At 40.3% G+C, this 27,648-nt stretch overlaps 1 protein-coding gene across 1 annotated transcript; it reads right to left on the bottom strand.

The window, feature by feature from the left end:
- Positions 1-26,651, bottom strand: LOC113056590 (NLR family CARD domain-containing protein 3-like). The gene is made up of 4 exons (XM_026223351.1): positions 25,267-26,651; positions 13,505-13,675; positions 731-909; positions 1-498 (listed from the first exon to the last, which is right to left on the bottom strand). Coding segments are annotated over exons 1-4 (1,725 nt in total). The 5' UTR covers positions 26,640-26,651; the 3' UTR covers positions 1-496.
- Between the last annotated feature and the right edge of the window lie 997 nt (positions 26,652-27,648).

The raw sequence follows: 27,648 nt of genomic DNA, 5'->3' as shown, positions 1-27,648 counted from the left end.
TATTGTGTTCAGAACAGAGTAAAATACAAAGCAGAAAATATAAGCAGCTATACAATTATTTATTATAAACAACATAAAAATCTAGAAATAAAAAGTATTTAAAGAGAAAAATATTAACATCTCATTCTGCACGAATACAAATGTTTCCCATGAGATCTGTGTGCAATCACTGGATTTTTTGTTTTCCTTATTACAGTGAAAATGAATTTTGGTCATACAGATAATAATAATACATTAATAGAAACTGTTAAGGGTCCACTTTCAATGGGTCACATAAACATTAATTCCAATTTAATTTAAATCTAATGTAACATTCTAATTTTGTCAACAGTCAATAATTAGATAACGAGTGTTAGGAGTCGGTCAGGAAAATGAACATCTCTAAATTCTTGTGTCCCCATCACACAGTCTGTGTTGATTGTGTGACTCTGAAGCGGCTCCTTATTCACCATCAGCTGATCCTGAGGAAACTGAACTGACGTCTAAACACTGAGAGTCCTACAATAAAACACAGACACATATGAGCCTGAGACATTACTGCTGTCACATCACATCAGCAGATCCAGCTCAGAAAACACACAGTATATTCATATTACATCCAGAGATTAATAACAGTAAATGATCAACAACTACTGTCACCTAGAGACACTGTAAGACATTAAAATATTCATATATTCAAAATCAGTCACATCACAGAAAATAAACAAAACTTAAATAAACAAACACTCACAATAGAGTAATGTCTCCAGTTTATAATGTGGATCCATCTCCAGATCAGAGAGTAACTTCTTACTAGAATCTCTTAGTTTATTCCCAAACAGATACAGATCTCTCAGGTGTGAGGGGTTTGATCTCAGAGCTGAAGTCAGAGCAGAACAACCTTCATCTGTGACGCCACAATCACTCAACCTGTAGAGAACAATGACACAGTGTTAATTGTAGTTGAAGTGTGTGTAGTTTGTTATTGACTCTGGTCTCAGAGCAGGAGAGGAGATATAATGACAAGCATTGTCACATACTGCTGCTGACAGAATGAGATTTCTGCATGTTGATGCTCAATGCTGCTGTTTGAAACTGTCATGTGCTTCAGGACTGAACAGACACACAGAGCTGAATGTGAGATATTGTTTCATAGTGATATAAGCACAGATCTGTCTGGAGAAATTTGCTTCACAGGAGCCATGTGTAACCATTACATCTCATTCAATTCAAGTTTTCAATTCAAGTTTATTTGTATAGCGCTTTTTACAAAATAAATCGTTACAAAGCAACTTTACAGAAAATTATGTTTCTACAATATTTAGTAGTAGCTAGTAGTTTTTGCACATTTGACAGGATTTTAGAAAAAATAAAAATAATAACAATAATAATATAAGACGTAGTCAGCTAGACGATGAACTATCAATATTATTAATTATGTTATTATATGATTCAGTGACACATTTAGCAATAATTGTTAGTTCTGTTTGTTGATTCAAGGTTAGCATCATCTGAGGTCCTCTGAGGGTCAGCATCATCTCTTCTCAGGTGTTCTGGATCCAGACTGGAGCTTGTTTAAATCCTAGTTACCACGGGATGTAAATCCCGTGGCGAAACATAGAAACAAAATACAGACATCATTAGCATAGCTGCTGATCCAACAAAGTAAAATTAGTTTAACCCAAGTTAATGAATAAAAATGCACCTTTGAACAGATGCAACTACACTAACAGTTAAAAAGATATATTATTCGAATGCTTGGCGAAAGAGATGTGTTTTTAATCTAGATTTAAACAGAGAGAGTGTGTCTGAACCCCGAACATTATCAGGAAGGCTATTCCAGAGTTTGGGAGCCAAATGTGAGAAAGCTCTACCTCCTTTAGTGGATTTTGCTATCCTAGGAACGACCAAAAGTCCAGCGTTTTGTGATCTTAGGGTGCGTGATGGGTTGTAACGTGGTAGAAGGCTAGTTAGGTACGCAGGAGCTAAACCATTTAGGGCCTTATAGGTAAGTAATTAGGGCCCGAGCACCGAGGTGCGAGGACCCTCTTGTATCTGCTTTGTTTTTTATTAGGGCTCAAGCCCAAAGGGCGAGAGGCCTATTGTTTTCCTTAGGATTATTTATTATTATTATTATTATTATTATTATTATTATTTTTTTCCAACGTCTCGGGGGCTTTTGGGGCCCTTAACGTGCTTAAAAAGTCTTGAAAATTGGCACACAGATTGGAACCTGCGGCCATTAGGGCCGGGCAGAGACTGATACACGGGCGTGGCACAGGGGCTCTACAGCGCCCCCTGGAATATGGAGAGCCATATATCATACATTCTTGCTCGTAGACGTATGAAACTTGGTACACATATAAATCTCATCAATCCAAACAACTTTTGTATTGCATATCATAGGCTCCGCCCAACAGGAAGTTGGCTATTTAGGGTTTAGTATTCAAATTTTTCGTCAAAGTTGTGGGGGCTTTGGGGGTCCTTAACATACTCAAAAACTCTTGAAAATTTGCGCACACTTTGGAATCTGTGGCCTTTAGGAGCCTGCAGAGGCTGGGACCCGGGCGTGGCACAGGGGCTCTATGGCGCCCCCTGGAACACAGTCATAAATGTTGATGTATAGCTCACACATACTTGCACATATTCATATGAAACTCAGTACACATATAGATCTCATCGTGCCGAACAACTTTCATATTGCATGTCATAGGCTCCACCCAACAGGAAGTCAGCTATTTAGAGTTATGTAAAAAGCGCATGCTCTGGAATTTGAAATACTTGTCATAGGTTTTTTTCTCGATTGCCGCCAAACTCGGTCAACATGATCTCAAGACACTGGGGATGAAAAATTGCCAGGGGATTTTTGATATCTCGAACGGTTTGCTCGTGGCGAGGCGTTGAAATTATGGCGAGAAATGAGAAACAGGAAGTGTCTAATACCATCCACATACAGTTCCTGATTTTAATCAAACTTCATCAGATTATTCGTTGTATGATGTCGATCGCATATATGTGACTATTAGGAGTCAAAGTTATAGCGCCACCAACTGGCAGAAGGAAGTGTGTCATTTTCAAAATGATTTGAATTCAGCATCTTATTATTACTCGATTTGCTTCAAACTTCATCAGAATAATGTTAAAACACAGCCGATATAAATCTGCTGGGGGGATATTGATATCTAAAAATATTGTTGCCGTGGCAACATGTCAAACTGGAATACTTCTCAGGTGATTTTGAGGCATATAACATGCTTAGAATTTCATCAAACTCAGAACACATATCAGTATTAGTGACAGCTAGACACTGGCAAAAGTTCATAAGAGGGCGTGGAAGAGGCACTCTATAGCGCCACCTTTTGTCAAAAGTGAGGGGGTTAGTTTTAGCTACAGACACCAAACTCAGTACAAAAATTGTTCTTATCAAGACGGACAACTTTCTAATTCACAGTCATCAGCTACGACCAACAGGAAGTCGGCTATTTTGATTTGAATGTGGATTGTTTTTTACATTTAGCTGTGAATTAATGCATACTGCTCAGAGGAGAGTAACACTATACACACCAAACTTGGTGTACATGTTGAAAAAACATTGAGGAACTTAAATTGTGAATGGGTTTTGGATAGCTTGGATGGTTTTGTCGTGGTGATTTTTTTAAATGACAATAAAGATGGAATTATTCATTTTCCTGCATTTTTAAATTCCAAACACTTCAAAACCTTTTTTCATACAGAAAAAAAGTTATCCTGAGTAAATATGCATAGTTTCATGACTTTACAACACTGTATGGATAACAGAAAATTAAAAAACTGTCAGACATCTCATCTCACTCTGTCCATCTGTTTGAGTGTGTGTGCTTAGACTTCCATTGTCTGAGAGAAAATGCGCCCCTACAGGTGCAGTTACCGGCTAAAAAAAGGGAGGAGACTGTCTTTTGGTTTCACTTTTAAATCGGTTAAAATACAAATAAATACTTGGATTTAATTCACACTGACAAGCTAAACCAACATATATGATTATTATCAGGTCAGGGCTCATTAATAATTGATGTGTGGTCAGTGATACGTGAGAAACACCAGAGATGAATCACTGCTCTGAGCAGGAGCGTGTGGAATGACGAGCTCAGAAAAAAACGAGTTTATTCTTGTTTTATAGCTATTAAAAATAAAGTATTGCAGCGATATCACACAATTCACCAATTAGAGCACACCAAGAGCTAAATTAAGATGTTTTTGAACTTTTTGTGTGAAAATGAAATATTCGCGGCTGCCTATCTGAAATCACTGCCTCCGATCAGCGCGCACAGTGTCACAAGTTCAAAACTAACGAATTTATTCTTGTTTAAGAGCTTTTTAAAATAAATTATTGCCATAAATGCACACAATACATCCATTATAACACAACACGAGCTAAATGCAGGTGTCAGTGTCAAGTTCAAAACTAACGAATTTATTCTTGTTTAAGAGCTTTTTAAAATAAATTATTGCCATAAATGCACACAATACATCCATTATAACACAACACGAGCTAAATGCAGGTGTTTGTGACCCGTTTAAGTGTGCAAGACTATTTGAAAGCGCGACTGGCAGAATAACATGTATCTCTGGAGCTGCAGGATTCTGCCTTTCGTCGTAAGAACGAACACATCACGGACAAGATTATTTCAAAATACATAATAGCTTGGCTAATATAAACGAAAACAGCCACGTGAACATAAACTGTTGAGAAATAAATCTGAAGTGGATCTACTGGATTTTAATATTAAGTGACCGCATATACCAGCTGCTTCTGTCTTCAATTTTAATCTATATAAAAAATGAAACTCATTCATCTTGGCTGCTAGTTTAATGTGTGTACTTATCTATTTATTATTTTGCTCTAACAAGACTTAATCTATATTTAATTAAATCAATTACATTTTATTTTACATTTTATTTTTCCATTTCTGCATCTAAACGCCTAAAAACTATTGTATACTATTGTTAGCAATTTCTTTATCGTCCAATTTATCTGGTGTACACGCTTTTATTTTCATAATAAACTTGTTTGTTAGATTATACACAGTTATAGTGGTCTATAATAAATATTGACAGGTTTTATTCAAGCTGTTTAGAATGATTGCCTTAGGCTAATTTTTTAAAATGTAAATCCAAAAAAATAAAAATAAATAAATAAATAAAAAACATTGGAAAAGAATAACTTGTACTTTTTTATACATTTTGTATAGTTTCATAGTTTATGCATTATAGTTATAAAAACAAACAAATTTAGCCACTCACATAGAAATCTTAGGCCTTATCCTTTTCTGACAGTTTTAGGGATTTTTAAAAATCCTAAAAAACCTTATTTGTGCTGCAAATAATAATTTCAAATTAATTTGATACTGACCTCTGACATCCTGTGACATGATATTTATTTGAATTTACATAATCTCATGGATGTAACAGTAAATCTGTTCAGCTCACAGATCAAGACTAAGCTGTAATGCAAGCAGAACTTTCACAAATGCTTGTAGGTCAATAAAATCATTACAAAACACTTACAAATCATTTAAGGGATTTGATAACACTGTAAAATAATGTCTAATTTGTTAACATTAGCAAATGCATTGATAACACTTTATAATAACTGCACTCATTAGTAAATAGTCAGTTCATGCTTTATAAAGCCTTGTCCCAATATTAATAGTCAGTAGTAAGCAGTTTATAAATACAGCTATAAATAGCTTGTCCTTGGTTTATAAGCACATTTATTAAAAAGGAGAGTAAGTTATCTTCCTATGAAAAATAAAAGATAAAAATAAACAAAGAAAACAACACAGATTGATACAGAACTCAGAAATTTTATTGTGGATTTATGATAAAATCAGCCTGTAAATGAATTCATACTCCTCCTCATACTACTCCATACTCCTTTTTCAACATGATGCCAATATACTGAGATGTTAAATTGTGAATGGGTTTAGGATAGCTTAAATGGTGTTGCCATAGAGATTTATTAAAGTAACATAAAAAAATACAATAGTTATTTTACTATATCTTTACAAATTTTCATTCTAACTCTTCATAATTTTTTATATAAGTAGAAGTCCTCATTTGAAGGAAGCACAGTAAGTTTCATAGCTTTATTTTTTTCAAGAGCCAGCATAAAATTAAAACTATCATAACTTATAAATCAAGCTTGCAATTCTTAGTACCTATAATGGCCACCAGAGGGAGCTATAGGATTACTTTTAAATAATTATTGTAGAAACTAGTATGATTTAAATCATTTATAGAAATCTTTCAAATAAAATAATATGTATTTTAGGAATTTTACTGATAAAATTACCCTCACTTAATTAGAATAACAAGCTGAAGTATTGTGAACTGTATATTAAGAATAATTCTTTATAGGCTTTATGGACAGATACGTTTTGAGTGACTCTTGAAGGTTCAGCATCACATCCTCTTTTACCACTGTTTAAAGAATTAATCTTACAGAACAGGTGTGAATGAATTTTGGATAGCTTGAATGGTTTTGTCGTGGTGATTTTTTGAAATAATAGTAAAAAAGGAACCAGTAAATGTCTTTTTATTTTTTTAAAGTGCAGCTTCTAAACACTTCAAAAAAAAAATGTACACATAGAAGACAATTCATTCTGAGGCATATTTCCTCAGAATGACTGGTCTCATGACAATAGTTTCATGACTATACAACACTATATGGATGATAGAAAATTAAAAAACTATCATACATCTGATGTCACTCAGTCCCACTGTCACTGTGGGTAGTGTGTGTGTGTGTGTGTGTGTGTGTGTGTTAAGTGAATTAGGTGTGAAACTATCAGAGAGCATTTAGTCTCCAGCGCCAACATTTTACAGAACTGCCACTTTCCTGGAGTCTCCAGAATTACTCAGTGTCAGGCTCTGAGAGTTAAGATTCCAAAAAATGATTTGATTAGAATACCATGAAGTATTGTGAAATACTATATATTAAGACTTTATATATAGGCTTTATGAACAGATTAGAGTGACTCGTGAAGGACCAGCAGCACCTCCTCTTGTCCGATGGTTTGAGGAATATATCTTCCAGAATCCGGGATTAAGATTTAGGAGCTCATTTTTATTCCACCTCCTTTCCTGAAAGTCTGTCTTGCAGAATTGACAAAAAATTAATCTTCACATTATTTCCTAATTATTTTGCAATTCTTTTTGTCAGTTCTTCTTGACCTGTTTTTCTCTTCCAGCTTTCCTGGACTATTGTATAGCACTCATAAATGATTAAATAAAAAATAATGGTAGTTATTAAGATTGATATGGTTTGGAATTGGTAAAATGTGCTTGGAAAAAAATCACAATAAAACAATGTTTTAATGTTTAAGTTTGGAATATTAACTGACATGAATGAATGCTATATAAATATTGTTCATGTTAACATAATGTTTATGAATGGAATCTTATTGTAAAGTGTTACTAAAGTTATATATATATATATATATATATATATATATATATATATATATATATATTGTTCTGTGAATGTGATTTTAAAGTCTAGATGATTCGGATTAACCCTTTAACTGCCATATCCTTTAAAACCTCACTGCCAGAGGGATATTGTGAATGCATGTGCCCGCTGGGCACAGTTTACCTGATGCCACCGGGGTGGTGATGGCACTGGTGGCTTGAGCCCGCCATCGCTGCTTGCAGCTATATTTATTATTATTCTTCTTCTTCTTCTTCTTCTTCTTCTCCCGAATGAATCGCATTTTTGAGGGCTTTAACATGCTCAAAAAGTCATGAAACTTTGCACACGCGTCAAACCTGGTGAAAATTTTCGTCTGATATAGGATTCAGAAGAGGGTGTGGCAAAATGGCTCGACAGCGCCACCTATACCAAGAAAATCAACAGCCTTCCAGCTATGTTTCACGTACATGCACGAAAATTGGCACACATATGTAACACACCAATACCTACAAAAAAGACTCTTGGAGCGAAATTCTAAACCCAACAGGAAGTCGGTTATTTTTTATATTATGAGCATATTTTGTGTAATTTTGGTCATTTCCATGTGTTGTATTTTAACGAACTCCTCCTAGAGAGTTCTTCAAATCAACACCAAATTTGGTATGCCTAATCTAAAGGCCTTTGCGATGTTAAATTGCGAAGATCCTGACTTTTCGTTGAAGGGCGTGTCCGTGGCGGCCTGGCGAATTTCGATGATTCGCCATGAAAAATGAAGTTGCTATAACTCACACATACAATGACCAATCTGCCCCAAACTTCACATGTTTGATGAGACTCCGAACCTGAACGGATTGACATGCCCATATTCAGTTATAGTCATAGCGCCACCTATTGGCAACAGGAAGTGACATATTTTACGCTGCGACGAACTACTCCTAGAAATTTTATGACATCAATGTCTTTTTTGTGGTCAGTCTAATCTAAAGGCCTGTGCGATGTTCAGTTGTGAAGATCTTGAGTTTTCGTTAAAAGGCTTGTTCATGGCGCCGCGACGAAGTTCGATGTCTCGCCATGCGAATAAAAGATGATATAACTCAGGCATAAGATGTCCGATCTTCCCCAAACTTCACATGTGTGATAAGAGTCCTGGCCTGAACAGATCTTCAGGCCAATATTCCACCGGGTGTGGCAGAATGGCTCTATAGCGCCACCTATACACTTTCAACGGAGTGCGCCTCGAGCTATGTTTCACGTACATGTACAAAAATTGGTACACACATGTAACACTCCAATACCTACAAAAAAGTCTCTTGGTACGAAATCCGGATCCCAACAGGAAGTCGGTTATTTAGAATTTTCCCTTCAAAATTGCTGTTGTTTTTGCCATTTTCAGGGGTTGTACTTTAACGAACTCCTCCTAGAGATTTATTCAGATCAACACCAAACTTGGTCAGTGTAATCTAAAGCCCTTTGCGATAATAAATTGCGAAGGACTTGAGGTTTCGTTAAAGGGCGGGTCCATGGCGGCCTGACAAATTTCGATGTTTCGCCATGAAAAAGGAAGTTGCTGTAACTCAGACATACAATGTCCAATCTGCCCCAAACTTCACATGTTGGATAAGACTCTTGACCTGAACAGATCTACATGCCAATATTCAGTTATAGTCATAGCGCCACCTATTGGCAACAGGAAGTTACATATTTTACACTGCGACAAACTACTCCTAGAAATTTTATGACATCAATGTTTTTTTTGTGGTCAGTCTAATCTAAAGACCTGTGTGATGTTTAGTTGTGAAGATCTTGAGTTTTTGTTAAAAGGTGTGTCCATGGCGCCGTGATGAAGTTCAATGTCTCGCCATGGGAATAAAAGATGTTATAACTCAGGCATAAAATGTCCGATCTTGCCCAAACTTCACTTGTGTGATAAGGGTCCTGGCCTGGACAGATCTGAAGGCCAATATTCCATCGAGTGTGGCAAAATGGCTCAATAGCGCCACCTATACACTTTCAACGGAGTGCGTATACACTTTAAACGGAGTGCGCCTTGAGCTATGTTTCACGTACATGTACAAAAATCGGTACACACATGTAACACACCAATATCTACGAAAAAGTCTCTTGGTACGAAGTCCGAATCCCAACTGGAAGTCAGTTATTTGGAATTTTCTCTGCAAAATTAGTGTTGTTTTGGCCATTTTCAGGGGTTGTACTTTAACGAACTCCTCCTAGATATTTATTCAGATCAACACCAAACTTGGTCAGTGTAATCTAAAGCCTTTTGCGATCTTAAATTGCGAAGATCTTGAGGTTTCGTTAAAGGGCGTGTCCATGGCGGCCTGACAAATTTCATTGTTTCGCCATGAAATAGGATGTTGTTGTAACTCAGGCATAAAATGTCCAATCCTCCCCAAACCTCACATGTTCGATAAAAGTCCTGCCCTGAACACATCTGAAGGCCAATTTTCCATTATAATGATAGCGCCACCTGCTGGCAACAGGAAGATTGGCACATATATGGAATAAACATTGATATATTCTACTTATATTTATGAGTTTAAACGCATATTTCTCACCGTTCACCTATTAACTAAAGCCACTCGCTGCCGGTGAGCCCGGGTGCGAGGGCCCGTTCATCGCTGCTTGCAGCTTTAATGATAATTTGTAACTGATACGGAACTTAATAGGTAGCCAGTGCAGAGACTGTAACAGGGCTCTCAAGTTTTGAAGACAGGCAAGAGTGACACCCCCCCCACCGGAAGAAAATATTTGACACATGACACTGACAATTTAACCAAATTCAAAGTGTTTATTCAAATTCCATTTACAAAATTTGTGTGTGTGTGTGTGTGTGTTTGAGTGCGAATGTTTGTGAGAGAGAGAGAGAGAGAGAGAGAGAGAGAGAGAGATTATGACTGGTGTTGTTTGTTGTACAGTAAGTGTTTGTTGCCTTTTTGGTCTCCTTTATCATTTGTGGTGTTGGCTCCCATTTGAAACAGTTCGGCTCAAGCCCAGCCATTTTCCGGGTCATGATTGAGTACAATGTCCCATCCAGAGACAAACTGTTTCGTATTGAGGTTTTGTTCAAACCAACCATCGAAAATACCCTCAATCTACAAAGTATAGGGCATCTTCAACCCCACACTCAGCTCTTAGCTGCACATCAATAAATCTGGCATGCTTCAGGAGAGCATCTTTCAATGGGAGTTTATCCATGGCATACTCCACAGCTCCGACCAAAAATGCCAGTGCTTCCTGCTGGAATTGTTGAGCCTTCTGTGATGTGACCTCTCCAGCCTCAAGGAGCCTGTTTAGCGTAGCTCTGGTAGTGAAACCCACATTGAGTTTTTCTCCTATCAGTGAGATAGAAGACATAGAGAAAGCTAGTCAAATACAGCCTTCTTATAGGATATCTCTGGGTTATACAAGTTTCAAGTTTATTGTCATATACACATAAATAACATTTATCAGTCATAAAATTTGTTGTGCTCAAAGTAATCTCAATTTTACAGATTTTTTTTTTTAATAGAAAGTAGATAAATAGAAGAGGTAAAATAAAAAAGGATTAATTTAGTTTGAAGGATTAATTCTAAAAAGTGACAAGTGTACCATTTAGGAGAGTGAAGATGGTTGAGTAAAGTTCAGCATTCTGATGGCTTGAGGATAGAAGCGGTCTCTGAATCTACTAGAGCTGTTTCTTATGCTCTTATATCTTCTACCAAATGGCAGAGGGGTGAATATATTGTTCTTGGGATACAATATTTTTTTAAATTTTGTATCCATATTCCATCATCAGAAAGACCACTCAATCCATAGAAAAGGTGAAAAGGTGTATTTGTCAGACACTCATGAAAAACTGATGCTAATTATCTGGGAAACATTCTCTAACAGCAGTCAAGTTGTCATTGTTTGTGTCAATCAAGTTGTGAATTTGTTGTAACAGGAGATCATTACTTACTTTGTGCTCAAAGTGATGCTCGGAGCTCCAGTGGTTTCCTCTGTGAGTGAACGAGAAAGATGGTGAACAATTCCAGGATGTTTTTTTTTTTCTTTCATTGGTTGTTGTGTTAAATCTTACCCAGATACAATAGTGCTATTTTCTGATTGGCTATTGTATAGCCTATTTCTTTTTTTTTGATTGGCTGATAAGTGACAGGCTCGATTAAGAACTCCTGATTCCTGCCGGTTTCCATAGTGAGAGCAGCGCGACCAGATAACTTTTGGGCGTTGCGGCATATTAAATATATTATAAATAGTTTTTCTGCGTGAGAAATACAATGTGTGGCGGGAGTGCGTGACAAAAGACCGAAATGAGTGACTGTCACGCTCAATGCGTGACACTTGAGAGCCCTGCTGTAAAATTGGGGTAATATGATCATATTTTCTTGACCTGGTAAGGACTCTAGCTGCTGCATTTTGGACGACCTGTAGCTTGTTTAATGACGAAGCAGGACAACCACCTAGAAGTGCATTACAATAGTCCAGTCTAGAGGTCATGAATGCATGAACTAGCTTTTCTGCATCAGAAACAGATAACATGTTTCGTAGCTTGGCAATGTTTCTAAGATGGAAGAACGCAGTTTTTGTAACACTGGAAATATGATTTTCAAAAGACAAATTGCTGTCTAATATAACACCCAGATTTCTGACTGTAGAGGAAGTAACAGTACATCCGTCTAGTTGCAGATTGTAATCTACAAGATTCTGTGTAGTGTTTTTTGGTCCAATTATTAGTATCTCTGTCTTATCCGAATTTAATTGGAGAAAATTGTGTGTCATCCAATCTTTTACATTTTTAACACACTCTGTTAGCTTAGATAATTGGGAAGTTTCATCTGGTCTCGTTGAGATATATAGCTGAGTATCATCAGCATAACAGTGGAAGCTAATTCCGTATTTTCTAATAATATTACCAAGGGGCAACATATATATTGAAAATAGAAGGGGACCTAGGACGGATCCTTGTGGCACTCCATATTTTACTGATGATAAATGAGATGACTCCCCATTTAAGTAAACAAAATCTCATTTATTAACTCTTGTGATCAAACACAGAATTGTGTCAGGTTTGGTCTCATCTGGAAGATTAAAACTGAATAGAAATGTGTTGAACTCAATAGAGATTCTCAAGGTCCAAAGTCAGAACTATTGCCTACACAAGCATTGAGATCATGTTAATGGACTTTTCTTCTGACTCATCACCTGTTTACCTCCAGCTTTATTGTCTTTGGAGTTTATTTTCTACTTTGATGAACTTTATTTTCTTAAATAAGGCTTTTCTCATGAAATAAGACAGAGATGGATAAGGGATGTGATCGGTCCTGGAGGATCACAGAGTTTAGCTTCAACCCTGATTAAACTCACCTGCTGTAACTTTCTAGTGATCCTGAAGACACTGATTACTGTGTTCAGAAAGACTGGATTAACACACCGGTGAACAGGACACTAGAGCAGAGGGAGACCCAGACGAAATACTGCTCTCCCCAGAACATGATTTACACCGAGGAGGACTTTAAATCGGTCCGTGTCATGATCCGGCCCTGTGTTCAGCTGTGTTTAATTGGGGTTGGAGCTAAACTCTGCAGGACTGTGTCTCTCCAGGACCGAGTTTACCTCTCCCTGATATAAGAGGAACATGAACCTGCTGACAGAGCAGCAAATAAATATAGAAAATAAAAATACTGTTTGTGGTTTTACAGGTCTTGAGGATCTTTTATCAATGATAATGCTGAACACTGAAGTGATTATAACTTTCATTCAGTCATTGATCACTGTAATACTGAGTTAAAACTAAACACATTCAGACTCTTGTCTGTTCAACTCTAAACCTCTGAGATATTCATCCTGCAGTAAGTCACAGAGACTCTGGATTACTCTTTTACATGTTATCTGAAAGTTCATTATTGATCAAACTATCATAAGCAAAGCCTGTAATATAATGGAAATGAATGAAATTAACTTAATCAGAGTCAGTTCTGCTGAAATATAGTGTGTTTTGCTGTTTATATTCCTAGAATTGACATTAAATGATGGTTTACTGAGGACAAAGACATGTGACTATCAGAGAGATCTTACCACAGTTTCTCCAGTTTACAGCGAGGATCCTGTAGTACATCAGAAAGCAGCTTCACTGAATCTCTTAGATTATTCAGAGACAGATCCAGTTCTCTCAGGTGTGAGGGGTTTGATCTCAGAGCTGAAGTCAGAGCAGCACAACCTTCATCTGTGACACCACAATCACTCAACCTGTAGAGAACAATGACACGCTCTTCAGATCAGATCAGTTTAGATGTGAATCCATTATTAACTGATGTCAGATACAAGCCATGATCATAAAAAAAATCTACATCTAACATGCAGTATTTAAAGACCCCTGTGTTAGAAATCTTTTAACAGGGCCTGTCCAAATCCGATATTGTTCATACATTCTGTGTTACTGTTAATCTGCACAATAAAGTTTTCATGCACTATATTCCAAGTGTTCTGAAGACATATGATAGTTTAATGTGAGATACAGTTTAATATAAGTCCTTAATTTTCACACAAACTCTTTTCTCCGCTGCGGCTGTCAGTCATCATTCATCATTCAAACCCTGATCACATTCAGTTACTACAGTCATCTCGGTAAAACTCTCTCAAAGATCATTCAGTGTTCCCATTATTAGACTTGATTGTAGATAAATGTGTATGGTTTTGCATAAAATAACTTTATCTTGCTGGAGTTCATTGTTGTTTCTAAATCATGTTAATTGATACCTGATGTCTGTTAGAACAAAACATGGGAGAAGAAAAGACTATAAAATGTTTTTAAGCTGCACAGTAATTGGAACTTAAATCTGTTAAAAGAAAATCAACTGTTGCACAGATATAATACACTACACATCCTTTGTGCTCTGAACTGTTTAATGTGAAGTGCTGCGTACATCGACTGCTTCAAGTGCATCATTCTGTAAGTGCTTTGTGCTGCAATGTATATGAGGCCCACTGCCGCCAGCGAGCCGCTGGTGGGCCCTCCCCCGCCCGAAGACGTGGTGGACAATAGCTTCCGCCCCGCCAACTTCGTCCTCTTCGGAGCTGGCGAGCAAAACGACTCCATGTCACTTTCGACGTCGGAAAAGGTTTGGAAAAAAGACCGCCCCGACCAAGAGGGCCCTGCAGACCTCCAGGAGGAGCTCATCAGGGTCTTCGGAAAGGCGCCGTCACAGAGCTGGGTTTCACTTACAAAACGCACCTGACGAGCCTGTGGAAGGTAACTGGACTCGTGGCTCCTCCAGTCGAGCTGCTACCAGACGGCATTGAGACGTGCGAGAGCTCGTGGTGAAGTCGTGGGCTGCACCCCAATCGGCGCGCACCCACTCTGCTACGCAGGCCATGTTCACGCACGAGGATGGGGCGGAAACCCTCCCCCCGTCGAGGAGACCGTTACCGCACCTGTGCCCGTCTCCCTCTGCATTTGGTTCGGACCACAGCCTGCCTTCCAAGCCGTGCAGCTCACGGCCCTTAAACGAACAAAGCCTATACTTCTGAGGGAAGACCGCTTCTGTTCTTTATGCCAGAGCAATACTCATGGTGTTTCAGGCAGACGGTGGCACAGTAGCGCTGACGTCATCAAGGATCTGCGCGCGGCAACTGATCTCGCGCTGATGGCTACTAGCGCTCTGCTCAGCCATTTCATGGGACTCATGGTCGTCCTTATAGGCACCTAGGGCTTACCCTAGCTGTCCTGAAAGACGCGGACAGTAAGATGCCCCTAAACGTTCCAGTTGCTCCCTCCGGCCTCATTGATGACGTCATGGAGCTTTTCTCAGAGACGCAGAAAGCGCGCCAAGGCAATGAGCAACGTGATGCCCCGTCGCTCACTCCAGACTTCTTCTGCGAGGTTCTTATGCACCTCGCCAGGCTAAAATAGCTAAAATAGCCCGCAGCGGCACCCCGCTCTGAACCGGACGCTCGTTTCGGCCGAAACCAGCAGTGGTAAGAGCCTGGGAGGAAACGTCAGGGTCAGTTGAGGACGAGGACCCCGCGCCGCGAGAGAGCCACCGCGCCATCGAGCCGTCTCCCTGACGGTGAAAGAGTGAGTGAGCGGGAGGCCCCGCCGCCCCAATCGCCATGTTCAAATGCATCATGTCCCCCATTTCCTTCGGGCGACGATTGCTATGTGTGTTTAATTGCCGTTTGTGTGAGTTCCACAATAGAAGCATGTACACAATCAACAAAAGAGCTTTTCTTCTCTTACACTCAACACTGTGTCACTCGCCCTGTCTCATAGCAGCGCTGAGCCACAAACCCATGATTATAATGGCCTCGCGAGAGTGCCAACACCACATAAACACGGTGTCACCCTCCATGTTCAGATGCATCATGTCCCCCATTTCCTTCGTGCGACGATTGCTATGTCTGTTTGAATGCTGTTTGTGTGAGTTCCACAATAAAAGCAGGTATACAATCAGCGAAAGAGCTTTACTGCCTCTTACACTCATCTCTGTGTCACTCGCCCTGTCTCAGAACAGTGCAGAGCCACAACCCATGATTATACTGGCCTCGTGAGAGTGTCAACACCACATAAACACGGTGTCACCCTCAATGTTCAGGTGCATCATGTCCCCCATGTTTCTTCGGGCGACGATTGCTATGTCTGTTTGAATGCTGTTTGTGTGAGTTCCACAATAAAAGCATGTTACAATCAACAAAAGAGCTTTACTTCCTCTTACACTCATCTCTGTGTCACTCTCCCTGTCTCAGAACAGTGCAGAGCCACAACCTATTATTATAATGGCCTCGCGAAGGAGCGAGAGTGCCAACACCACAAAGACACATGCATCATGTCCCCCACTTCACTATGGGTGACGATTGCTATGTGTTTAAATGATGTTTTTCTGAGTAAAAATTGTACTAAAGAAGCATATATACAAATTCTTGCACCCAACGTTGTGTCACTCGCCCTGTCTCAAACAGCGCAGAGCCACAGTCCATAATTATAATGGCCTCAGGATGGCGCAAGAGTGTCACACCATTACGCGACACACCCGCCCTCCCGCCAGTGCAGCCTCGTGGGGGCGGGGCCCTGATTAAAAGAAGCCATCAGTGGCTGTAGAGGTAACGTGTCCGCCGTGTCATCTCATGGACGGTAAGAGGGCTATCCCGGGCGTTTCACCGTGGATACTGGGAATAATTCATGACGGATATTCTCTCCAATTCAAACGCAGACCTCCCCGCTTCAATGGCGTGGTCCCGTCACTGACTTTGCCCCAAAACCGTCCTGTTCTGCGACAGGAAGTTCTCAGTCTGCTCGAGAGAGAGCGATAGAGCGAAATTTCCCCTCAGATCGAGCGGAATGCGCTTGTTGAATTATCTTGACGATTGGCTGATTTTAGCCCACTCAAGAGATGTGCTATCAGTCACGTGGAAACAATGCTTCGCCGTTTGGATACGCTGGGACTGCGTGTGAATATGCAGAAGAGCGTGTTTTTACGAGTCGGACTGTAACATATCTGGGAATATGTTTGGACTCGATGGCGATACAAGCCCATCTCTCTCTAGAGCATTTCATCGACTCTGCGCTGTTTCTGACTGGGCAGGTCGTTTGCACTGAGGGAATTTCAGAGGCTTCTGGGGCTGATGGCGGCGGCTTCTTCAGTGTGCCATCTGGGTCTGCTACATTGCGGCCGCTACAGTTTTGGCTGTAACTTGAGTTCAAGAGAAGGTCACAGAGAAGGTGACACATAAACCGTTTGGAATAATGGAAGCGGTGTCCTAATATCCCTGCAAACCTTTCGGTCGAAATTGGAGCGGAAACATGTACTGATTCAAACCGACAACACGTCTGTGGTCTCGTACATAAATCGCCAGGGCGGCGTGCGCTCCAGAGCTCTATTCAAACAGGCAGCGAGTTTCCTGTTGTGGGCGGACCGACACTTAATCTCCATAGGAGCGTCGCACATCCCCGGTACTTTGAACCGTGGAGTGAGCATGCTTTTGAGGAACGGGATTCCTCAAGGAGATGTTGGCTTCACCCAAGATCAGATCTAATGATTTGGGAGGGAGGAAGTGGATTTGTTTGCCACGAGCGAGAACACGTTTGCTATCTCACTCCCCCCTGCTGGGAGATGCTCTGACATCGCGCTGGCCGGAAGCCAGGCTTTCACATTCCCTCCTGTGAAGAGTCTGCCTGTGTTGTGCAAAATCAGGGAGGAGAAAGCATCAGTTATACTCGTGGCCCCGAACTGGCCGAATCAGCCCTGGTTCGCGGACCTGAGAGAGTTATGGCTCCCCCATGGCGAATCCCCCTCAAGCAGGACCTGCTGTCTCAGGCGAATGGCACAATATAGCACCCCAGCCCCGAGCTGTGGAACCTTCATGTGTGGCCGCTGCGGGGACCCTAATGAGCGGGACACTCTGCACTGACGAGTGCTAAACACACTTACTGAGACGCGAGCATCATCAAACATTCGCTGCTACACGCAGAAGTGGAGTTTTCAACAAAATGGTGCGAGAACATTTATATTGACCCGGGGACCTGTTCCGTGTCGGATGTTTTGCGCTTTCTACAGCACAGTTGGATAGCGGGAGTTTGAAAGCATCCACGCTGAAGGTGTATGTGACCGCTATTGCCGCTTTCGTTCCCCGGTTACGGGTAAACGATCGGTAAGCACGCTCTGGTATTCAGTTTTCTCAGGGGAGCAAGGAGATTGTGTACTTCATGGCCGCCCTCCGTGCCGCCGTGGGATTTCGCTCTAGTTTTGAGGGCTCTATCTCTTCAGAATCAGAATCAGAATGAGCTTTATTGCCAGGTATGTTTACACATACGAGGAATTTGTTTTCGTGACAGAAGCTCCGCAGTACAACAGAATGACAGCGACAGAACATAAAACACATAATAAAAAAATAAATAAAAAAAATAAATAAAATACAAATAAGTAGATAGTGAATGACAATATACAAATGAGAATTGTAGGCACGTATATAACAAAATGAAGTTATGTATGTACATATATATTGTGTGCAAAATTTAAGTGTATACTAAGTATGTGTGTTAGATAAATAAAGTGTGTGTGTATATAAATATAAAGTGTAGTGTGTTCGCCGTTATTATCAGCTGTTCATAAGATGGATTCCCTGAGGGAAGAAACTGGTCCTGTGTCTGGTCGTTCTAGTGCTCAGTGCTCTGTAGCGTCGACCAGATGGCAACAGTTCAAAGAGGGAGTGTGTTGGATGTGAGGGGTCCAAAGTGATTTTGACAGCCCTTTTTCTCACTCTGGATAAGTAAAGTTCTTGAATAGATGGGAGAGTTGAACCGATGATTCGCTCAGCAGTCTGGACTACTCTCTGTAGTCTTCTGAGGTCAGATTTAGAAGCTGAGCTGAACCAGACAGTTACTGAAGTGCAGAGGATGGATTCAATGATGGTGGAGTAGAACTGTTTCAGCAGCTCCTGTGGCAGGTTAAACTTCCTCAGCTGGCGGAGGAAGTACAACCTTTGCTGGGTCTTTTTCAAAGTGGAGTCAATGTGAATGTCCCACTTCAGGTCCTGAGAGATGGTGGTTCCCAGGAACCTGAATGACTCCACTGCAGTCACAGGGCTGTTCATGATGGTGAGTGGGGGGAGTGCAGAGGGGTCTCTCCTGAAGTCCACGATCATCTCCACTGTTTTGAGCGTGTTAAGCTCCAGGTTGTTGAGACTGCACCAGACAGCCAGCTCTTTTACCTCCTGTCTGTAAGCAGACTCGTCACCGTCCTGAATGAGGCCGATGAGTGTGGTGTCGTCTGCAAACTTCAGGAGCTTGACAGAGGGGTCCTTAGATGTGCAATCGTTGGTGTACAGGGAGAAGAGCAGTGGGGAGAGAACGCAGCCCTGGGGAGCTCCGGTGCTGATTGTACGGGTGCTGGATGTGTATTTTCCCAACCTCACTAGCTGCTGCGTGTCTGTCAGGAAGCTGTTGATCCACTGACAGACGGAGATGGGCACGGAGAGCTGATTTAGTTTGGGCAGGAGGAGGTTTGGGATGATCGTGTTGAAGGCCGAGCTGAAGTCCACAAACAGGATCCTCACATAAGTCCCCGGTCTGTCTAGGTGTTGCAGAACATAATGCAGTCCAATGTTTACTGCATCGTCCACAGACCTGTTTGCTCTGTAGGCAAACTGAAGAGGATCCAGCAAGGGCCCAGTGATGTCCTTCAGGTGGGCCAGCACCAGTTTTTCAAATGACTTCATGACTACAGACGTTAGAGCCACAGGCCTGTAGTCATTTAGTCCTGTAATTTTGGGTTTCTTAGGGATGGGGATGATGGTGGAACATTTGAGGCATGAAGGGACTTCGCACAGCTCCAGCGATCTGTTGAAGATCTGTGTGAAGATGGGGGCCAGCTGGTCAGCACAGGATTTCAGACAGGCTGGTGTAACACAATCTGGGCCTGGTGCTTTTTTCCTTTTCTGCTTCCGGAAGACCTGGCGCACCGCATCCTCGCTGATCTGAATTGCAGGTGCCCCACCTGAGAGGGGGGATGCAGGAGGTGTGAATGGTGAGAGTGCTTGATTGGAGAGGTGTTCAGGATGGGTTGCAGGAGCTGTTAATGGTGTGAACGGTAGTTTGGAGAGGCATTCAGGGCTGGTTGCAGGAGTTGTGAAGGGTGTGAATGGTTTTGTGGGGAGGCGTTCAGGGCAGGTGATGGGTGTTCTTTCAAACCTGCAGTAAAACTTGTTCAGATCGTCTGCCAGTCGTTGATTCTCTACAGTGCTGGGGGGTGGTGTCTTGTAATTGGTGATCTTCTTTAGACTTTTCCACACTGATGCGGAGTCGTTGGAAGTGAACTGAGTCCTTATTTTTTCAGAATAATTCCTCTTTGCCACTTTGATCTCCTTTTCCAATGTTTATTTAGCCTGTTTATACAAGACATTGTCCCCCTTCACATAAGCATCTTCTTTGGCCTGACGGAGCTGTCTGAGTTTTGCAGTGAACCACGGTTTGTCATTATTGTAAATTAGTTGAGTCTTTGTAGGAATACACATATCCTCACAGAAACTGATATATGATGTTACAGTCTCTGTGAGTTCATCCAGATCGGTGGCAGCAGCTTCAAAAACACTCCAACTACCGTTCGAGCCATTAGCTTCGATTGCGGTTAAGGAGCTTCCCTGAAGACTGCCTTGCCTCTTGCTCTCGCCTCAGCGAAGTGCCTTGGAGAATTTCACGAGTGTTTGGTGAATGATATTGCATTGGTTTCGGGCCTGGCGACTGTAATGTCACTCACCGGCCGAGACCGGGTTTCGTTTCGAAGTCACTCAATACACCGCTTTGTTTCCCTGCCCGCCTTATCTGTTGAGCCGTCAGCCTCGCGTGACGCTGATACTCAGAGCGCCGGGACCCTGTTAGGGTTTTACGGATGTATATGAATCGCTCGGCCGCCTTTCGTCAGTCGGACCAGCTGTTCGTGTGCTTGGTGGATGTAATAAGGTACGTGTTGTTTCTAAACAGAGACTTTCTCACTGGATCGTGGACGCTATCAAATGCCAGGGGATGGATTATCCCCTCAACATCAGAGCTCATTCTGCGAGGACATTATAAATGCTTCCTGATGGGCCTGGTCTAGAGGTATGTCTGTCCAGTATTTATGTTTTGCTGCTGGCTGGTCTTCCCAGAACACAATCGCCAGGTTTTACAAGCTGGATGTACCCTCTGTAGCATCACATGTATTTTCGGTGAGTTAAGTTTTATTCATTAAAGCTGTTATAACCAGCTATACAGTAGTTACCATGGCTGCTAACTCTGTGTTATGGTTTAAATGGTTTATGCAGCAGTCACCGCAAACGCCGTCGACTCTGTTTAACTCTCATGCTTGAGTGCTTATTGCTTTGTGTCTGCCCTGGTTAGTGCAGATTTCGATATATTGCTTGAAGTTATGCATATTTTGTTAGGGTCGGAGCAGATGTTTCATTGGCCTAGTTCCGCCTATCAGATGCAAGCACTCTTAGCGACACGGCCATTGGCTAGAACTGTACTGCTTGTGTGAGGGTGATTGACTCCGTTCAGGGCTTATCTTCACTGCTCTCACGGCGGGATTTTATACAGTTCCCATATACGTCTTAGCTGACGTAATGTTGAGTTACCGCCTCGAGAGGGAACGTCTCCGGTTACTATCGTAACCTCGGTTCCCTGAGAGGCGGGAACGAGACAATACGTTAGCCGCCGTGGTCGCTGTTTCATCAGCTGTGCTAGCGTTCAGTCGTGATTCTGACGTAATTTTCGCGCCCATGCATTTTATACTGCACGCTTACCCGCCAGTATTTGCATGCTTCGCGTCAATTGGCCAGCTGTCCCCAGCTGGCATTAGCCAATAAGATTTCAGTGAAAGTGGAGAAGGGAAGAGTTCCCATATACGTCTTAGCTGACGTAATGTCTCGTTCCCGCCTCTCAGGGAACCGAGGTTACGATAGTAACCGGAGACGATTTATGTGAAACTAGAAAAAATATGTAGCGCTCAAAACAGAAAAAAAGTTCTTAGTACTGCAGGTGCGTAGAGCCAATGGCATTAGAATGAACAGGAGGAATGGCTAACCGCACACTGATCCACTCAAGACTGAAAGTCTACAAAAATTCTTTATTTTTCAATTTGCATCGTTCACCCTTTTTAAGCAAGTCAGCAAATTAAGGACAATTCAACTGATTGTGCTTAATTGCTGACTTGCTTAAAAAGGGTGAGGGTTGTTTGCTAAATGAGCACTGAAGATAGCAATGCGCTGAAACGTTTGCTGGTGTCCATTCTGTTTTTAACTCACATGCACTTTGCACTTTTTTTGCACGATGCAAATTGAAAAATAAATCATTTTTGTAGACTTTCAGTCTTGAGTGGATCAGTGTGCGGTTAGCCATTCCTCCTGTTCATATTTAGATTTATAAAATAATTGTGCATTTTTTTTTTTAGAATTAGCTGCTGAATTACTCACTAACCTAGTTTATAATTTTTGTTTATATATATATATATATATATATATATATATATATATATATATATATATATATATATATATATATATAATTTATAATTAATTAGTCTTTATTTAGTTGATTGTTAAAGAGTGATTATAGGTTCGACACACAGAGAAATACAAATTATACATTAAAAAAATAAATAATAATAATAATAATCAGGCCCCATCAGAACCAATGACTTTTGCAATGCTGTTTATTTTAATACTGAAAAGCTGAGGCTGAAACCTTCATATTTACTTCAAATGTGCTTCATGTGAGAGTCATATATGATCTTACCTCAGTTTCTCCAGTTTACAGCGAGGATCCTGTAGTACATCAGAAAGCAGCTTCACTGAATCTCTTAGTTTATTCCCAGACAGATTCAGTTCTCTCAGGTGTGAGGGGTTTGATCTCAGAGCTGAAGTCAGAGCAGCACAATCTTCATCTGTGACACCACAATAACTCAACCTGTAGAGAACAATGAGACACTCTTCACTCTCTCAGATCAGATCAGTTCAGATGTGAATCCATTATTAATTGAGGTCAAAAACAAAACATGATCATATGATATCTAAATTTAACTTGCAGTATTTAAAGACCCCTGTGTTAGGAATATTTTAACATTATTAACATTGTGTACAGAACGGAAGCAACAATGTTGATACTCATGCTGCCATTTTCTGCCGGATCAGGTATCGTAAATAAACTTTTGCACAACTATAATACACTACACACTACACACCTTCACTTTCACAAAAAAAAAGAAAAAAAAGCTGCTGGACATTACAACATTAGCTGCTGAATTATCCACTAACCTACTTTATTTTTTTTTCACATATATATATATTTTTTTAATTTTTCTTTATAATTAATAATGCTGCATTCCAGGCAGGTTTTTGAGCTGCAAGTCACGATTTCAAACCACGACTAATGACTTTGTATCGTTCAAGTCACGCCAAACTTCCTGAGCGCAAGGAATTCTAGCTAGATTATTATTTATTTTATTATATATTTTAGTGCGAAGTTACATTGTCCTTAAATAGTTTTTTCAACGTGTACCACTTGCATAAACACTGCATCCGTAGGCAATATTATTCGTAGGGGCTGCCATTGGTGTTTCACGTGCTGTGATGTCAGAACTCGGAGTACATCAATCTAGTACGAGTTCACGAGTGGGAAGTCACGGGTTTGACTGCCGTTCTAGTGCACTTTCACGGGTTTAAGGTTGGAAAAACACGGGTAATGGGTTGCCTGGAATGCGGCATTAGTCTGTGTGACGAGTGGGGACGGAACGAGACGCAGGAGTAATTGGAAAGTGGTGAGTGGCGCAGGTGTCTCTCATTTCCAATTACTCCACCGGCCTCGCTCCATTCCCACGGCTCTCAGCCCTGCCCCACTCGTTACAGTCTGTATTTAGTTGATTGTGAAAGAGTGATTATCAGTTCCACACACAAATATATAAACTCTATATGGATTTAAAAAACTGCACTGGTATCAGATCAGGATCTGTATCAGATAATACTGAACCCCGGTGTCAGAATCAGTGTTGGAGACAAAAAAGACAGACTGGAGCATCTCAAGTTCATTGTGGAGTGAATGAAGTTGACAAATGCATACAGACCGTTTCTGTTCATGAGAACTTGAAACCGTTCTGTGTTATTAAGATTACATTTTGTTTATCTTCAGTTAGATTTCTTACTTGATGGTATTCATGTAATTGTTTCTGTAACAAATGCAGATATCCTCTACTGTACATATAAACTACAGTGAACATCAGAACCAATGACTTTTGCAATGCTGTTTATTTTAATACTAAAAAGCTGAGGCTGAACACTTCATATTTACTTTAAATGTGTTTCATGTGTAAGTTATATATGATCTTACCTCAGTTTCTCCAGTTTACAGTGAGGATCCTGTAGTACATCAGAAAGCAGCTTCACTGAATCTCTTAGTTTATTCCCAGACAGATCCAGTTCTCTCAGGTGTGAGGGGTTTGATCTCAGAGCTGAAGTCAGAGCAGCACAACCTTCATCTGTGACACCACAATCGCTCAACCTGTAGAGAAATTAAAATTAAAATGTGAAAAACTATCAAACAGCTATAAATAAAAAAAATACAATCAAACAACTTGCTGCAATGAACAAATTGCAAATCCAATAAAATTAAATCAATTTAAACCATGAAAAAAAAAAAAAACATACTTATTCATGTTTCATGGGCAAATTGACACAACATTTTTAAAGACAGCATTAAAACAACTTTAATCTATTAATTGCGTAAAAATGAAATTATTTTAATTCAACTTCTAACTGGTTTAACATGTTTAAAATAATCCAGATGCTGGACTGTGAACTGGCAGATAGTTCTTGTGTTTTAATATAAGTTTGAGTCTAGATCTTGTCATTCCAGATGCCCTTCTGTAACATTTAAAAATTCATACAAATAAAAAACAATTACAATTAATAACATTTTGTAGATGTCAAATGTTGTCTTCAAAAGTGTGTGTTCAAGTAAGCTGCTGTTTTGCTCCAGTAACTGATTCATCAGATTTGAGGAGATTTGAGCTGCTGTATATAAGAGCTGCTTCTCCACTTGTTTGGTTGATTTCTTGATTTCTGCTTCATCTTTTATGCCAGATGAGAAATATTTAAATTCCTTCTTGTTAAATTTAACATTTTTAATTTGATAACCAGCATTATTTACGTGACTTTGTTTGAATGCATGAAAAAATCTTTTACAATGTCTCTGTACTGAAAATACATCAAAATGCAGATCACTAAAATAATAGTTACATCACTGAAGATTAATGAGCTTTTAACTCTGATTTTCTTCATGTTTTAACAGTGAAGAGATTGTTCTCAGTGATACTTACTGAACTGATCTGGATTCTTTAATCACAGGCAGCAACTTCTGAAGAACTTTCATATTTTCAGGATTATCCTTTCCTTTAACAAATTTATCAAGACGAAACTCATTCAGTTCCTCTTCTGATGTCAACAACACAAAAACTAAAGCTGACCACTGAGATGAAGAGAGATTGGCTTCTTTTATTCCTCCAGATTTCAGATACTGTTGTATTTCCTCCACTAGTGAACGATCGCCCAGTTCATTCAGACAGTGGAACAGATTGATGGATTTCTCTGGAGACTCAATGGTCCTGATCTTCTTCTTGATGTACTCGACTGTTTTCTCATTGCTGTCAAAGCTGCTTCTTTTCAGCTTCATTATTCGTTGAAGGAGAATCTGATGAGACTCCACTGACAAACCCAGAAGGAACCGCAGGAAAAGATCCAGATGTCCATTTTTACTTTGTAGAGCCTCTTTCACAGCTCTCTGATGCAGCTCAGATAATGAAACATGTTCTGATGAACTGAGTTTAAACTGTTTCTTCACTTTAGACAGTAAACTCTGTTTGGTGATTGGCTCAAACACATTTCTGTTGTGGTTTGTCCAGGAGAGGTGCACATATAGAGCTGCTAGATGTTCCTGAATGCTCAGATGAACAAAGCAGAAGACTTTCCCCTGATACAAGCCCAACTCCTCTCTGAAGATCTGAGTGCACAATCCTGAATACACTGATGCTTCTCTCACATCAATGCCACACTCTCTCAGGTCTTCCTCATAGAAGATCAGGTTTCCTTTCACAAGCTGCTCAAAAGCCACTTTCCCCAGTTTGAGGATCATGTCTTCATCTTTCCCCTTCTTCTCATAGTCCTTCTCATGTTTGATGTTGGTCTGAAGGATCAGGAAGTGTGTGTACATCTGAGTGAGAGTCTTGGGAATCTCTCCTCTCTCTGCTCGACTCAACATCTTCTCCAGAACAGCGGCTGAGATCCAGCAGAACACTGGGATGTGGCACATGATGTAGAGGCTCCTTGAGGACTTCAGGTGTGAGATGATCCTGTCGGCCAGACTCTGATCACTGATTCTCTTCCTGAAGTATTCCTCCTTCTGTGGCTGATTGAAGCCTCTTACCTCTGTCACTCGATGGACACACTCAGAGGGGATGAGATCAGCTGCTGCTGGTCTGGAGGTGATCCAGATGAGAGCAGAGGGAAGCAGATTCCCCACAATGAGGTTCATCAGCAGCTCGTCCACTGAGGCTGATTCAGATATATTACACACTTTCACTTTACTCTTAAAGTCCAGAGACAGACGACACTCATCCAGACCATCAAAGATGAACAACACTTTATATTCATCACTGGATATCTCCATTTCTTTAGTTTCAGGGAAAAAAAACATGAAGAAGATCTGAAAGACTGAGTGTTTTGTCCTTCATCAGATTGATTTCTCTGAAAGGAAGTGGAAATATGAGCTGGACGTCCTGATTCTCTTTCCCTTCAGCCCAGTCCAGGATGAACTTCTGCACAGAGACTGTTTTTCCAATGCCAGCGACTCCCTTTGTCAGCACAGTTCTGATGGCTTTTTCTTGTCCAGGTAAAGGTCTAAAGATGTCACTGCATTTGATGGCTGTGTCCTCTGTTGCTTCTCTCCTGGATTGTGTCCCAATCTGTCTCACCTCATGTTCATTACTGATCTCTCCACTCTCACTCTCTGTGATGTAGAGCTCTGTGTAGATCTCATTCAGGAGTGTTGAGTTTCTCTGTGTGGCTGTTCCCTCATACAGACGCTCAAACTTCTGCTTCAGATTCGATCTCAACGTGTTTAGGACTTCATGACTGGAAAATTAAAATACCACATTATTACATGACTTACAGAGATAAATGTACAGAGTAAAATGCATTTTTGTTTTTGTTTTCTTTGTTATGAGACACTGAACATATCATAGAGTTTATGAAATGTGTCAGTTATTAATGATGTATTTGTGTAATGTGTGATGATGCACTGCATTAAACATCGCACAGTTTACCTCACACCAGGATACGTGTTGTGTTGTGGTTGATTCATAGACTGGTCATATTTCTCATATTTCTAAGGGTTTTGTTTCTGATCTGTGTTGCAGGATTGACCTTGAATCAAGAATCAAACACTCTGTCATTGGTGACAATTGTCTCATTACCACAATAATAGTTATTTCTTTATTAAAAAGGCAACTGATCAAGATCACAAATGTAAAAAATAAATTAAATTTAAATAAATGTAAATAAACAATTCTACTCTCTTCTGTATGTCTGTTCATTATTATTAGATTTACTGCATTTCCTAGACAGACTTCTGTTCATATTTATATATTATAGTGCTGTATAATTATGATAATTTAACTTAAAATATCTTACTATAATCATATATT

This window comes from Carassius auratus, chromosome 38, assembly GCF_003368295.1.
Source record: "Carassius auratus strain Wakin chromosome 38, ASM336829v1, whole genome shotgun sequence".
NCBI lineage: Eukaryota > Metazoa > Chordata > Actinopteri > Cypriniformes > Cyprinidae > Carassius > Carassius auratus.
The sequence above is the reverse complement of the archived record's forward strand: the minus strand, read 5'-3'. Positions and strand labels throughout refer to the sequence as shown.

What these genes read in the sequence shown, in the direction of transcription:
- LOC113056590 (XM_026223351.1), bottom strand. Translation starts at nt 26,639, where the DNA reads ATGTTTTTTTTCCCTGAAACTAAAGAAATGGAGATATCCAGTGATGAA. An exon ending in AAAGAATCCAGATCAGTTCA is followed by an intron (nt 13,676 to 25,266) that starts GTAAGTATCACT and finishes TGTTCTCTACAG; the next exon opens with GTTGAGTGATTGTGGTGTCA. An exon ending in TGTAAACTGGAGAAACTGTG is followed by an intron (nt 910 to 13,504) that starts GTAAGATCTCTC and finishes TGTTCTCTACAG; the next exon opens with GTTGAGTGATTGTGGCGTCA.